At 42.7% G+C, this 15,796-nt stretch overlaps 2 protein-coding genes across 3 annotated transcripts; one reads left to right on the top strand and one right to left on the bottom strand.

Moving 5' to 3' along the window:
* Positions 1 to 6,099: 6,099 nt before the first annotated feature.
* Positions 6,100 to 12,547, bottom strand: LOC6594046 (zinc finger protein squeeze). Of its 2 annotated transcripts, none has more exons than XM_026994501.1 (3): positions 11,580 to 12,547; positions 8,112 to 8,712; positions 6,100 to 8,054 (listed from the first exon to the last, which is right to left on the bottom strand). In XM_026994501.1, the coding sequence occupies exons 2-3, from the start codon at positions 8,517 to 8,519 to the stop codon at positions 6,810 to 6,812; spliced, it is 1,653 nt and encodes a 550-aa protein (XP_026850302.1). In that variant the 5' UTR covers positions 8,520 to 8,712; positions 11,580 to 12,547; the 3' UTR covers positions 6,100 to 6,809. The 2 variants fall into 2 exon arrangements, with proteins under 2 accessions (XP_026850302.1, XP_002019869.1); XM_002019833.2 differs by having other exon boundaries at positions 8,112 to 8,709.
* Positions 12,548 to 13,353: 806 nt separating this feature from the next.
* Positions 13,354 to 15,783, top strand: LOC113567257 (probable methyltransferase-like protein 15 homolog). Its single transcript, XM_026994502.1, has 2 exons — positions 13,354 to 13,430; positions 14,150 to 15,783. The coding sequence occupies exon 2, from the start codon at positions 14,402 to 14,404 to the stop codon at positions 15,527 to 15,529; it is 1,128 nt and encodes a 375-aa protein (XP_026850303.1). The 5' UTR covers positions 13,354 to 13,430; positions 14,150 to 14,401; the 3' UTR covers positions 15,530 to 15,783.
* The last annotated feature ends 13 nt before the right edge of the window (positions 15,784 to 15,796 follow it).

Below are 15,796 nucleotides of genomic sequence, written 5' to 3'. Positions count from 1 at the left end.
AAATTACGTACACACCGACACACAGACGATGCAGAGACAACAAATAAAGAACGTAAATATAAATTTAATTCACTTTTGGCTAGGAACAAAGCCCCAACGACAACAGCAACAACAATAGCAAATAAATACAACTTTTTTAATGGATTCCCCCCACTAGGATCCCCCGTCGGTGGCTGTCTGCCCGCCATCTCTCGGAATCTCTGTGTCTTTCTGTCTTTCAGTCTTTCGTTCGTCTACAATTGGCAGGCGATCAATCATTCTGTCGCTTCTACTACCAAAAACCTTAGTGTGCCAAAAGATTGTGGGGCGGTAAAAATTGATGGATACCCTAGGAAAAGGAGCTGGAATACAATACTTATAGGGAATGTCATTCGATTTTATCCAAAACAAATATATATAGATATAAGGAAATATCAAATAGATTGCCTTACCATAACATATATCTCACAATTCCTTGGGTACTACCAATGTCGAATACCAAACTCTTTCCATTCTTCAGGTTTAAAACTTCGCCATGCTCCCACTCCCCCAACCGTCGCTGAACCTTTGCAAAAAATTCAATTTTTGGCACAAGTCAACCTGTTAGCAAATCCCCCGTGATGGCATGATAATGGAAAAAAGGGGCACATGGACTTTGTCTTCATCTCTTACCTGTAATTAAGTAACTTAATTAATTTTAATCAAAAAAGCACACTTTCATGTATAAATTGTTAGCTTTTTCCTTGTGCAAAAATCTTCGTTTTTTCGGTTCGGTGTTTTTTGGCGAATGAATAAATTTTGCATAATTTTTGCATTGTGAAGATCGTATATTTAAAAAGAATTTGATGGATTCGATGTCGTTTTTCGCTCGATAAGGTATAATTTGATTAATTTTTGCAAAGATGAGCGTGGCATTATTTTGAGATTATTTTAAGATTCATTTGGCTGTCGGTTTTATATATAAGGCAAGATCATTTAATTTTAAAACGAAAGTGTTACCTGAAGATTTGTTTCTTTAAATGAGACTTTGAATTAACGATTGCCAAAAAGGTAATGCCATAATTTTTGAAGATTGCTTCATTAATTGAATTTGATGGGGACTAAAAGGAGAATTGATTAGGAAACAGGAAACAGAGAAAATTAAAGATCGATATGGATATAAAATGAATCAGTTTACAATTAAAATACTTCAGATTCGATGAATCCTTTCTTATATGATACTTTCTCCTACTTAAATTATAGAAAATCCTTTACCCTTTGATGATTACACAGCTGCCATTCGTACATTTCTTATTGCCATTCAGTGCGCATACAAATTATAATAATTAAAATTATTGAATGTGACTAATGAGCAAATATTGATTTAGAAACTCTCTGCCAAAGAACCGGATACAAAGCCTGAATATGTAAAATAGATAAACAAATATACGACAACGACAAAAGGAAGAGCCCAGTAAGAAGCCCAGAAAGATGTTCTAGAGGATAGATAGCCCTTTCTTGGGGTGGTTTCCCTGCCCCGCGGCCGACTTCTTGAAGGGAGAAAAAATTGACCCAGACAAACAGCTTGGAGGAAACTGAAAGGAATAGGAATAGGAATAGGAAAGGACTTCCCTAGGACACACCTTGGCCCTGCGCATTAAAAGAAATCCGAGAGATGAAAAAAAACAAATTTAAATAATTAACGTATTTTTCTATTCCAAAGAGCTATGTTTTTTTTCGTTTTTTTTACGGCTGATAAATGAAAAATGATGTTTGACCCGCACCCCGTTTTTCCATGTGGCGTGTAGATCGTGTATGCAAATGCGGTGCCCCCAGATATCCCGGCAGAGGATCATCAGCCCATTCAGACAACCCTTTGAGGTGGTGCGTCGCGTCGTCCGATCCGCGAACGTGTTGTGCATAAATTAAAGGAATCCTTTGGTCCTTTGGTCCCTTTTGTTCATGGCACTCACCCTTCTTTCCACAAAGATCGTTAAGGAAACGCTTCCGCATGGAAATGAGGCAAAAAATCCGGATTTTTTTTCTACTTCTTGTCTTCTGCCTCGAGGATGGCTGTCTGCATCTTTTTGTGTCTCTCGGTCGCCGTCGCAGTCCCCGGGTGCGCCTTTATCCTTGATCGTCACCCCTGAGCTGTGGGTAGACCTAAGGAAAAAAATCGTGAGAAAGTTTCCAGCGCCAAATATTCAAATGAGGTAACCAAATGCCCGCCCGTTGCATACTTTTTTGGGTGATTTTTTTACACTACTCTACTCTCCCGAAGGACACAAAAAAAATATAACCCATCAGGATGCAGCCCCTTGTCAGTTTTTTTAACCCATTTTTTTTTGGAATTCGGAAATTTTTTATGCTTGACTACCGAAAAAAGTCGTTTATAATTGAAGCGATTTCAGCTTTTTTTTTTCTTTTTGGCGCGTAATTTTTTATGCAGAAAGAAATCCCGTGTGACAAGATTTTTTTTTCGTTTGGATCGGCCTTGTTACTGTAGTTTTTTATCCTTTTTTTTTGTTAGCTTTTTCTGTAGGTTTTTGACAAAAGGCGGCGCGAAAATTTAATTAAATTTTTGTTAGTGCGTCATTTTCTGGCGTATAACAAACGATTCCTGTACGAAGGATACACGTTTTTATGTACCTTTCAATTACGCAGTTAATTTTTAGTTTTTTGTTGGTATTTGCCAAACACGTGTTGGGTGTCAGGGAGTTTAAATGTAAAGCAAATAACTCGTGTTTTTTGTTTGAATAAATGTTAACCTTGTTAAGTACTTGATGGGCCTTTTGGGCAGGGCTTTAAATCGAAAAAAACTGATGGAAAAAATATTTAATTGAATGGCAAACACAATTGAATGAAAGAACTCAGGGGAAAAATATTTGCACTTAAAATAAGGAGAGAAGCTCTTTAAAAATCCTTTTTCTGAAAAAGAAACAGTAGATATATGTATATACCAAGAATATCCTTCTTCGGAAAAGGCAGAAAGAAAGAAAATGATATAGAGATTACAGTCCCATTAAATGTTCAACCTTTCTCCAACATCTGTTGCCCTCAAATAATGAATGACTCCTGCCAAAACGTGTTTGAAATGTGTTAGAAAAAACCCCTTTTAATATACCAATAAATAGTGTAATAAAAGCCATCCAATCCCTCAATAATTCCCTCAAATCCGAGCCCTCAAAAACGTTTAATTAGAATGCCACAAACCACGTTTTTTTGGCAATATGCCAATATACTCGCTCAAATATCAATTACTGAACAATCGAAAGATGATAAAGGGAAATCAATCCAAACAAGAGCATAGAAAAAAAACCTCAACAATAGCAGCAGCGATTGTGTGCCCTATCCGCGGAAAGTGCGAATCCCTTTTGAGAGAATGAGTATAGGATAGGGTGCAAAATATGAATATACTCGTACTCAAACCCTGAAGAATAGCTAACGAAAATCGCATCAAATTTCACAATATCGCACCTTATTAGAATCGAACAATACAGAGGAGTACAACGAGCACAAGAGAGCGAACAAAGAGAGCCACAAAAATTGGCAAAAGACTGAAGGAATATGGAAATGCGAATGCCACAAGGAACAAGAAGTTATGGGAAAAACATACACACCTATCCTCTCCTCTACTCAATATATGGGCTAATCGGTGGAGTGTATTCTGCATATTGTCTGCATTGTCTAGTAATTTCATAAATAGTTTATCCAAAAGAATTGCTGAATGCCCGAACCCCCGACTAAATGCCATACGTGAACGGGTTACCCTCGATGCTCGAACGACGGGTCCTTTCTTATGCAAAGCGCCCCCGAAACCTTCTCTGGGGTGAAATCCTTTCTCCGGATGTTTTTGTGTGTGTGGCAACCCCTGATGATCTGATCGTTGGCTATCTATGGGGTATAGGGTGTGTGTTTTGATTTTCTCTAGAGTTTAGAAACCATAAATCTATTGATGGCTTTGATGACGCCTTTCTGCAGCCCTCGAAATGATCTCTTGGCATTGAAAAACGCATAGATAATATTCAAATGCAAGTCGTATGCATAATGCCTGCCCCTGAAACAGATTTTGAAGGGGCTCTGCACTGAAAGAAAGTTAGGGAACGAAAGGACCAGCGAGATACCCTAAGAGAGGAGGTTATTCTGAGAGAATTTATGGATTGATATCAAGGAAAAGGTAAGGAAACTAGTGGAGTACAAGCGGAACTAATTAATAAAGGTACTTTTAGTGGGAAAAATAATCTAGAAAGGGAAATCCTTTCCTACGGCACTAAGAAATGTTCTACGATCATCAAATAAATTCTAAAAAATATCTAAAGACCACCAGCCAGATCTATGATGCTCTATTTCTTCCCCTGTAGCCCTATCCTTCTTTCATTGTACTCTTTAAAGATCTCCAGCAGATGCCACTCTCAACGAAAAAAACTCCTTCCTGGCCTCCAGCATTGCATTCTAATTATCATATCGATCAAAAAGACGACCAGCGACGACTGCAAGTAAAAGTGATAGTCCCAGGACCCCAGACAGCACCAAGCATCCTTGACAGGATAGCTGCTCTCTCAGCCACAGTTTTTTCTCATAGTTAGCATAACAAAGCGCTGATGAGGCACGCAACGGACAGAGATTCGGTGATGATTTCAGCACCCAAAGAAACCCGAAAGAAGAGCCACCCCGAAGACAGAGCCATCCAGGCAGACAGCAGCAGCATCAGACAATCGCATGATCATTAGTGCATTTTTAAAAGTGAGGCATTGATATGCTAATCAGAGAGCAGAGGAGATCCCATGGGGAAACTTCCAATGCTCGAAATGGCAGCCAATGATCGATCGATGAGCCGCGATCGGCTGGCAGAAATCAAATCATTTATCAATTATATTATTGGCAAACATTGTCTGGCCATAGATTCGCGATACCTTCAGATCCGTTTTACCCCTTTTGTCTACTCCACGCATTTTGCACAAACTGCCAAATGATCGATTGTCGTTCGATGAGCCCTTCATTTCCTTTTTATCCCGGCTCTTTGTACTCTGCGGTGTGTTTGCCAATCCCAGCCTTTGATGATTTGTTGGTTTATTGTCAGCGATCCTTGTCGGTGTTAAGGGTTCAGGATCGTGCCGAAATTTCGCACAAGATCCTTGCTTGTTGACAAAACAGCGCAGACAATGTCCTTTTAGGAGGGGTTATGTCTCTATCAACCTCCTTTTGTTGCTGTTCTTTATCCCCTTAGTGGGTGTCTATTCAACGCTAAACAATAGCCATTCTTTGGGCAATTTTTACGAGCTGTTTAGGTGGCTTTTATATTGTTTTTATTTGAGTCATAAAATGGTCATATAATTCACATTACTCCCAAGTGTTCTTAACACACTTTGCCAGCTATTTATAATAATACCATTCAAATGCTTGGCTTAGCAAATAGAGAAGACAGAACTTTCAGTGCAAAAAATACAGAAAAAACACCTGTTAAAATCTTTCAAACTGGTTTTTATTTTGTATGACTTATTGTTTTATTAATTAGCTATGAAATTTGCTGAAAACATAAATGTTTTATTGTCTATTCCATATACGAAATATCAGTTTACTAATCTTTTATGGTTCACCATCTCTTCGGTTGAAGAACTTTGCTCATTCTTCGAGTGGAAATCACTTGATTCAAGTTGCAAATCGTGATGTTTCAAGCAGATGAAGTAGTTTTACATATGTGTGAGAGTACATATGTATATGAACACCCAATCATTAATCTCTGCTTCGATCAGGCAAAGGAAAAAACTTCAAGATTCAATCAGTCATCAATCATGGATCGTTGCAGGGGCAAGAAACACCCCACTGGCCAAAACGACAGCTGCGCCATCGTATACAAAACTCTCGATAGAATCTTGAGCCGAGTCCTACATTTCCCCATAGAGATACTCAGATTATATGTAGGGTACGGCAAACATAAATCTCTCATGTCTTATGTCGCCTTGGGACGCAAAGAAAGGAAAAGGAAATTCTCTTAAGCGGATTATCATGCAGTTTTCTGGTTCACTGAATCCTCATCGTATCCCTAAATGCAAATGCAAATCTTGCGGTAAAAGATATCAACGATCATTCAAGATAATTATTTTTATAAATTATTTCCAAATTTATTATACAATTCGTTTCTTTTATTTTTTGTTGTGTTTTAGGTAGAAAATACACTTCTTAGTTCTTAAACAAATTTGTTTGATAAATAAAGATAATATCTCGAGGGTTCTCTTGCTTATGGCTAATATGATACGTCGTACAGCACACATTTACATAAGATTTACATTATGTATTCGCCGTACTTTGTACGGCTCCTATCATCGGATCGTCTGGAAAAACTTGTGATCTACTCGAATGTATTGATGGTTTTTTTCAAGTATTTCAGAGTTTTACCTTTTTATTTTGGAGAGATATTTTTCATAAATAGAAAGATGGGAAAGGGTCATATAAATATCATATAAATCCTGAGTTGTCCTAGATACACATGTCCTCTATAGATATTCTTCAAAATTTGCAGTTGAGGGCAGGGAGGAGCTGCGTTTTTATTTTCGGGCAGTGTTTTGGAGTCTGGAGAGTGAGATTTATGAGTAGAATAAAGCAATCAATACTTTTCCTGATTCTAGAGGGTTTGTAAGTCTATACAAAGGTTAATACTAAATGGAAGTACCAGCTCCTGCACTGCCTTCAACTGGTGCCTAAACTAAACCTAACTTACACATAATTTCGAGTGTTGAAACTGGGATGAATTCCGCATGTAATTGTTGGAAACTCATGCCAGTTTAAACGTCTGCTGAAACCTACAACTAATGTCATCGTAGCTGCCTTTTGTGGCCACGTAGGGGCCTGTACTATTGGGCCTTCTCCTTGGCCGCCTGGACGGCGCTCAGACCCAGGGTTAGATGATCGCCAGCGATGAGACCCGCTGCCCCTGGCTGGTGCGCATAGTTTCGTATTTGATGCAGAGAAATCAGCTGCGTGGGAAAGGCAGCGGCCGCCGCTGCCGCATTCTGCTGGTAGAGGTAGGCCGCGGTGGCCGCTGGTGCCCCACGATGCTGCTGAAGATGTGAGGGCGGCACGGTGGCGCTCAGTGGAGTAAAAGCCGAGGATCCAGGCCCAGGCGAGGGCTGCTGCTGCTGTTGTTGCTGTTGCAGGTGATGCTGTGGTGTCGTCTGCCGCAGGACGAGATCCTCGCCGGCGGGGTCTTCATGCGGACTGTGCGAGTGGCCGGGTGTGTCCGCCAGCCGCTGGTGGTGCTGCTGCAGCATATCCTGCTGCTGTTGCTGTTGTTGCTGCTGATGCTGCTGGAGCGTGGCAAAATTCGCGTACGTCTGGCCATTGGTCTGGGGCAGCTGCTGCTGTATGGCCTCTGCCAGCGATGCAGCCGCACTGTCTGCGCCCATCTTGGCCCAGTAGGCAGCATTCACATCATTCATCGCCTGGCGCTGCAGATTCAAACCGATTCCCCCCGATGGCACATGCTGCTGCACTGCAGCCACCTGACTGGAGTGCCGTTGCTGCTGTTTTTCCGCCTTCTCTGCATGCTTTTGCAGATGCTTCTGTAGGTACGTCTCCTGCGTGTAGGATTTCCCACACAAATTGCAAATGTGCGTCTTCAGGTGCTTGGAGTCCTTGTGCTTGGGTATGTGCTCCAACAGCGTCATCTCATCGGCAAAACATTTGTAGCAGGAGTTGCATTTGAAGGGTTTATCCGTCTGATGGCATCGCGAGTGCGATTGGAGGTTCGAGAGCTGTGAGAAGGCCTTGGGACAGCCGGCATGCCGGCACTTGTACGGTTTGTCCCCCGTGTGCGTCCTGATGTGCTGCTGCAGGTGCGACAGTTGCGTAAACTTTCGCTGGCAGATCTCGCAGCGGTAGGGTTTGATCCCCAAATGGATGCGCGTGTGCTGCGACAGATACGAGGAGTTGGCAAAGGATTTGCTGCACGAGGCGCATTTGTATGGCTTTGACTGGTCCCCGTCTCCTCCTCCACCACCTCCAGGTCCTCCGCCGCTGCCTCGGCGATCATCTTCTGGCGACGAGGCATTGCTGCCGCTGCTCATGAGCGGCCGTGGAGGCGATCTATTGGGATCGTACTGAAAGGAACGGTCAAGAATTAGGTCTAATTTTCTCTGCACTCCACCAAGACTCACCTTTTGCTCCTGCTGCTCGTGTGGTGTTGGCGGAGAGCTTGGCGCACTGTAGCTGGACTTTAGATGATGCTGCTGCTGCTGATGGTGATGCTGTTGCTGCTGTTGTTGTTGTTGCTGCTGCTGCTCTTGATGTGCCTGATGCTGCTGCTGCTGCTGCAACATCTCCTGCTGCTGTTGTTGCTGCTGCTGCTGTTGGTGGTGCACCAGGCCATTCTTCAGGCTGTAGTCCAGCCGCTCCACCACATTCTGACGAAACTCATTGATGTTGAATGGCTTGTAGTCATGGACCAGTTGTGCGGTGCGCAGATCCGCTGTGGTCAGGTGCGTGAGGGATCGCAGCTGGTCAATGGATCGATGGAGATAGTCACCGCTCGAGACGCCGTTCGGCGCCGTCGGCAATTCGGCCATAAGCGGCGGCTGATGGCCCCCAAGTGTCAGCGGGCGGTAGGCGATGGTGCGTGCGTCCAGCTTGGGGCAGAGCTCACCAACGATTGTGGGGCGAATCGACCGCCGACAGTCGACACTTGGAGCAGCGGACTCCGCTTACACAAGAGACTCAGCTCTACGCTTTCCTCTGGTGCGCGGTTGTGGGGTTTTTCTGCTGAAAGTACAGAAATATTGTAATTCTTGAATCTGAAATAATTGTCGACGCTGCAAAACTCGGAATAAACTACTTTTTCGATTCTCTACTTTGCTTCCCCTTACACTTTCGTACACTAATTTCTGCACATTAACATATTTATGCATGAATTAATTAATTGTTTGTGAATTAAAACGTGCACCGTGAAAGAGTTCTCTGTGTTGCCACACAAAAAACTTGCCACTGAAGCGCAAAAAGCTCGAAAATAATTGCTTCTGAACAATGCCAGAGGGGGGAAAAAGCGAAAATGAAAATTTTTCAACAGATCAACAAAAAAGGCGCTTGGGGCAACAAGTTTTCGTGGTGACAAGATGGAAAGCCAAATCCAAACCCGAATCTGAGTTCTCTTTTTCGGACAGGGAGCAAAAAAACGTCAGGGGCGCCAACGGAACGTGTCAACAACCTCGATGGATGGAAATTTATTGCAACTACAAGTTTAACACATTTCTGGGAGGTGGCAGGTGGGCAGGGAGGGGCAGCAACAATAAATGGACCAATAACATAAAAGAGGTGGAAAATAAATGGGAAATATGATTTGATGGGGTATCAAAATATCCCACGGGGAAAACTCCTATTGGAGAAGGACTATTCCTACTCTCACAACTGATGAAGAAGGGTATACGAGTGTGGGGTATCTGTTAATCTAAGTATCATTAATCCATACATTTCAAAGTATTTTAATGGCACTCCATTACTTCAATTCCTTTCACTTTTAATGTATGTTTTTTTTAATCAATTGTTACGCCCTTATCCAACCCCATCATATGACTTCTTTCTGACACTAATTTCCACCAGCATATCCATCATTGATAAATGAAATTTAATTGATTTTAAAACCCAATTTTTGATAATCCTTACACGTTTGCAAACCCCACAAAAAAACGGAATAAAAGCGGTGATACATATATTTCCCCACTTGTTGCATTTATAAAATCATAATAAAATGATCAACCTTGTTCTACATTTAAATTTACACTTCCGCAAAATGTGCATACAAGTTACAAATAGCTCGAAATTTATTGTAGATGAAACGGAAATGGAAATGTAATTCGCATGGACTTCATAGAAGATAAGATATAAATCTAACAAAGGTCTCTACTCAAACTCCACTCTCCAGCAAATTGTAAGAAATTAGAATACAATAAAGTTCATTCTTCAAAAAAAAATTAAGGAATGAATGAAATGAGAGATACATGTTTTTCAGATCAAGAAAGTAGAGTTGTAGACTACCTTCTTCGAGCCAACAATTGCTATGGAATTACATTTACTGTTTTCTGTTTCTTTAAAATAAGAGTTGAAAATGTTTGAACGCTAATTTGTTAGCGACCTTTTGGTCGGGTGGGTGTTGACGTCAGAGGCAAATTGAGTTCTTTTCTTTTATTTTTTTGCGCGCTGGTCAAAAGAACCGGTTCTGATGTCGTTGCTGACGTTGGACAATGGTAGGGGAATGGAAGAGGAAACGGGATCGGGAGCGGGAGCAGAAGTTGAATCAGGAGTAGAAGCAGTGGCAAAAGTGGAAGCAGGACAGGGGAAGGAGAAGCGGAATGTAAAAGGACGCGCTATTTGCTTGTTGCGCACAAAAAAAAAACGGGTGAAGGGAGACGGGGAAGCGGATTACGGACAATGTAAAAATACCCTATAAAGTGTTTGCTTTTGAAAACAATTGCAAAAAAGTGGCGTTCAACAAACAATGGGGAGGAGCAGGGAGAGAGAGTAAAGCAAACAACCTGATAATGCCCCAAAGACGCAGGCAAATCGGTCAGTCAGGCCCCAAAAAAAAGCGAGGGAAAGAAGCAGCACGATGCCTAAAAAAGCATATAAATAAAATGGTATACACAAAAAAACCCCACACACACACCCGAACAAACTCACACAAAAAACGAATCAACGAAAATTAATTGAGCGCAAGCAGCTGAAAAACAAAAGAGAGCAGAAGAGCTAGAGCAAGGTATATTCAGAAGAAGGTTAAGTAGCAAGTGTTTGTTTTACTACACAAGATTATCGAGTGGAGGATTTCAAGTGTAATGCTGTGGGCGGAGAACAGAGAGACAACCATCTGCTTCACCTTCTCAGTCATACACCTTGATCCAGAGAAGCGCAAAAGAGCGAGCAAGAGCGCAACATAAACAAACGAGCTACCAGCCGGACATCGTGCAAACCGCAAAACGAACAAAAACGTTCTCTGGCTCTCTCGCTCTCTCTGCCTTGGTTGGGGGCGACATGTGTGCGAAAAAACAGCAAATATTTGATGAATACAAAAAAAGTAAAAGATAAAAAAAGACACGACACACACAAAAAAACCGCCACCACCGAATGAATGGAAACGAGCATAAAAACATGGGCAACGGGATGGGGGGGGGGGGGGGGGGGGACGATGGACAAAAGGGACGGGACAAATATTTTTGCGGGAATAAAATTATTTTAACTTTAAGGTAATTATGGCATTTACTTAATCGTTTTGTGAGCAATTTAAAGCAGCGAACAATTCGGTTTACATGGGATTTCAGGGGGAAATTGGATTACATGGACCGGAGAATATTTGACCATCCATATCAACTGTGGGGTAAATGAGATACTAATTTTCAATAAATAATTATTTTAAGAGCCTAAAAAAGTTAATGGTATCTAAAATTTTAAATATTAATTAAGTTACACATCCATACTTAATTAATCGGTTCCCATTGAACCACTTACACTATCTAGAATTCCCCCGTATTACATCCGGCCCACTGTGCAGCAAGCGCGGGAAACAGACTTGCAAACAAAAAAAGTGTTTTCTTTCCAATAAGACAAATAAATAAAAGAAAGGCTCGTGGGAAAGTACTCACCAATTCGAAAAGGTCTTTTGTGTTCTGGGTTTTCTTGCTTTATTTTTTGTGGGCCAACTTTTGTTGATATTTTGGCCCGCAAGCACGTGTTCAGCTGCTGATTGTAGGTGGTTGTTGCAAGAAGAGGGGGGTACGGTGGGTTCCTCCACACTCCTCCAATCTTTCACACAGGTATTTTAGGGAACAATTTGCTTGCGATTTTGCGGTATTTGACTTGTTGGATTAGACGCATTCCTGCACCTTTTTTACGTATTTTATAGATTCTACTTATTATGTTATAAGTTTGCAAATTTCGCTTTTTTATATTCCTCTTCTTTTTGGTTTCTCTTCCACATACACCAACACACTTAAAACAGATTCCCGTGTGGCAACAAGAAAAAATGGCCGCGCACGCCAAAAATACACCAACACACACTCGCACAAGTCACTTTTTTCTGCACTTGTGCTTTTGCCCCTTTTTTATGATTTCGGGCTTTTTTTTTTTGCTTTTCGGACTTTTTTGGCGACCCGCCTTCTGCGATTAATTGCAATTACAATCGTTTTGGAGGAGGCGGTGGGTGGCGCGGCGTAAGCTTCGGTTACGCTTGTTTACATCAAGAGACGAACGCGGTGCAAAGCAGGAGCAACAAAAAACGGGACTCTGCTCGGTTCGGCGGCGAAAAAGAGAGTGGAAAAAAAATCACAACCGAAGCAAGTTTTTTCTGAAGCAGCTGAGCGAGAGGGTGGAATGATGTCGCTCTCCGCCGTTCTTCTCTCTCGCTTGCTCGCCTTATGAAAAAAGGCTTGTTTATGTTTTTTATGTGTGTACTTTTTGTCTCTTCTCTCTCACTCTTTTGCGCGCTCTCTCTTGTGTTTCGGCTATTCCGGTTTTTTGTTCCTCTGGCTCTCTCTCTGGCGCCTCTGATTTTTTTTGTTTCCCCTGCAAAGGGAAGCGGGAGGGAGGCGTACTCCTTTTTTTGAATACCGAATTTAATTGGGCCAAATGTTGGTTAAAGGAAACGCCAGGAAACGAACGAAAAGCAACGAATGAAAGATATCCATTGATTTGAGATCCTGTTGTGACCTGGAAGTGGATTACACTGGTATTTGAGCAACTTAAAGATATACATATTCGCACAAGATTCAAGTCAGAACTTACTGAGCTAGTTAAAATAGTTACCAACAGATTTCAACCGATTTTTTTTATTTTAATTCTGCGACCTTTTAACCCAGTACTGAAATGTATGCGAAACTTTTTCAAAGGTGTGAAATACACCATGCAAAGCAGGCTTTAGTTATACTACACATTTTTTTATTAATTTGTACAATCTATTTAGCTGTAACAAAGATATATTTAAAAGTAAATAAAAATAGTATTAACTGCCTCAAATCTTAAAATATTTTGCAGTTGCTCAACACTGACTGTATCGGTATTTGCGGCCCTAATAGTGTTATGACATTAGACTTTGCTAACTTTGCGACCACAGGAAATACAGGCACAAATTAGGAAAATTCAAATACAAAGGAGTGCATAACATTAGCCAGTCAAGCTGAAAATTGATTCATTAATCGGATAAAATTAAGTTGGCTTGGCTAAATGTTTTATATACATAGAAGTATAAGTAATATTCCACGGAATATCAAAAACGAGGAATATGTAAAATAAAACCTGAATTCGTCAGTATATTTACGGTATATTTTTAAAATGAGACGGTATACTTTGGTATATTTCTGAGGGCCGATAAATATTTTATCAGCGCACGTTGCCGCGTTTTTTTTTTTTTAGCAATTTGTTTAAACAATGTCGGCACAATACCAAAAATTCCTGAAAGTACTTGAAAAGTGGCCAACGGACAAGACAAAAATTGGCAGGTAAATATCATCATCCACACAAAAACACAACAGAAATGCGCGGGAATGTTCGTTGCTGGCGGCCAGTGGGGGGCGGCGATTGGGTGCCTTGTGGATTATCTAACAAATAAATGTGGCAAATGTCAACAAATAAATGGAGCAAGTGTCATTTGAATGCCAGTAGTTTCAGTCAGATGTAAAATTCTAGTTTCGAAAGATGTTACTGTGGGATTGTCTTAATAGATGTTGCCGCCATCCAGCAATTCAGGTTCCACAAAAGTTGCACGGCGGTGGGATCTGTCTGTGTGGATCGTTTGTTTCATGGTAACGATCGCAGCTTACATGGGGCCCATAGTTCTGCCGGTTTTGCACGCGTTTGGTTTGGTCGAGCTTCAAGTGTATTTTTCTTGCCTTCAAAAATGTCTTCAAAGTTTTCCTATCAGCTAATCCCAGAGGAATATCTCTTTGGAGATGGTGCAGAGGTCCAGTGAGTGGTGGAATCTAGGGATGGTCCTGAATTCTGGCTAAAAGATTTCCTTAGGCTGTAGCTTTCGCTCCTCTTTTTTCTCTGCGGTTTCCCATTACTTTTAGCTTCGATTTCTTTCCCAGGAATAGCCCCAACCCCTGCCCCAAACACCAGTCGTGCTGCTTGGAACGAACATCTGCCACAAAACCATACAAAGTTCCATTTGCTGCCTCTCCAATAAAACACTTTCTCTATCCTCTAATCCGCATAAAAGGGATCTCGGGGAGCAGATTCGCAAACAAGTTACTCGATTCTCAACCAGCCTAAATAGCGAAGCGGACAAGGATCTGGACCGACAGATTGAGGCGCTGGAGCGGCTGTCGAACAACGTGTACGCCAAGAAGTATCCACGCAGCCACGAATCAACGGCCACTGGACTGACGGCCGCACAGTGCAGTCAGGTGTTGAGCTCCGAGTTCCTGCAGTATCTCAACGACGGAGCGGGCTCAAAGAAGAAATAACCATCATGCTCAAGCGCCTCCTAATCCCCACTAGAATAAGGCTAGAATATCTAAGACACAACACCAACACAGCAACAGCTGCCGCTCCTCCTACTGGCGCCGCTCCCCATGTGCCTGTACTCTGCGACACAGCCATCGAGTACTTGAAGGGGGCACCCGGCAGAACCTTCTTCGACATGACCTTCGGGGCAGGGGGTCACACGCGACGACTCCTCGATACCCTGCCCGATGCCAAAGTCTACGCCTTGGATCGGGACCCAGTGGCCTACCAGCTGGCGCAGGATCTGAGCGAAACGGAGGAATACAAGGGGCGGATTATCCCTTTGCTCGGGAAATTCTCCGACATCCCACGACTCTTTGCGGAGCAGAACCTGGCCAAGAACTCGATTGATGGCATGCTCTTTGATTTCGGCTGCAGTTCCATGCAGTTCGATGAGGCGGCTCGGGGATTCTCCATCTCCCACGATGGGCCGCTGGACATGCGCATGGATGGGGGTCTCAGTGGCGGCCTGAGTGCCGCTGATGTTCTGGCCAAAGTTGACGAAGGAGATCTGGTCAAGATTCTGCGCATCTACGGCGAGGAAAAGGCAGCCAAAAAGATTGCCAGATACATAGTGGATGCCCGCAACGCAATGATCAAGATTGAGACGACGCGACAGCTGGCGAACCTCGTGGAGGATGCCCTCGACAGTGGCCCGCGCAAGGACAAGCTGCAGCGCCCGGCGCACTCGGCCACCAAGACGTTCCAGGCGCTGCGCATCTTCGTGAACAACGAGCTCAACGAAATCAACTACGGCATGCTGCTGGCCAACGAAATGCTGCGCCTCGATGGTCGCCTGGTTACCATCACCTTTCACTCCCTGGAGGACACCATTGTCAAGCGGCACATCAATGGGCATGTCGTCGCTGGCGCAGCTAATCCCCTGCCCCTGAAGTACTCCAGTCACGAGCTCATCGATGATCCCGAAATGCTTCAATCCCTGAACGAAAAACACTGGCGGCAGCTCCATCGGCATGTCATTGTGCCAGACCCCGAAGAGGTCTCCCGGAATAGTCGCAGTCGTTCGGCCAAGCTGCGGGCAGCTGTTAAGATTAGTGCGCCCCAAGAGTTCTATGAGGAGAGCATAGAATAGGGGATAGCTTATCGGTCCAACCAATTAACACCTTGCTGATAAGGACTGGTTTCATGCTATTTACTGAGGTTCTATTCTGTTTGCCTTCGTGCAGAATTGTTTGAGCTCTTTTTTTCTTTTTGTTTAGTCAGATTAGGAAAACGCTGTTAATTGTGGCAGGTACAAGTGTTCCGCCTTACAGTGGGTTGCATGCTAAAGATCGGGGTTAAAATATATGTTAAACACAAAAATATATTAAATATTTGTTGAAAATGCTTAGATCTTTTA

Source organism: Drosophila persimilis, unplaced genomic scaffold (assembly GCF_003286085.1).
Source record: "Drosophila persimilis strain 14011-0111.01,24,50 unplaced genomic scaffold, DperRS2 tig00003933-arrow-pilon, whole genome shotgun sequence".
Lineage (NCBI taxonomy): Eukaryota > Metazoa > Arthropoda > Insecta > Diptera > Drosophilidae > Drosophila > Drosophila persimilis.
Note: the sequence above shows the minus strand (reverse complement) of the source record. Positions and strands in the feature narration are given on the sequence as shown.

Excerpts from the sequence above, each read along its gene's own strand:
- LOC6594046 (XM_026994501.1), bottom strand. The coding sequence starts at position 8,519 with ATGGCCGAATTGCCGACGGCGCCGAACGGCGTCTCGAGCGGTGACTAT. Across the intron at positions 8,055-8,111 it reads ACGAGCAGCAGGAGCAAAAG|TACGATCCCAATAGATCGCC; the intron begins GTGAGTCTTGGT and ends CGTTCCTTTCAG.
- LOC113567257 (XM_026994502.1), top strand. The coding sequence starts at position 14,402 with ATGCTCAAGCGCCTCCTAATCCCCACTAGAATAAGGCTAGAATATCTA.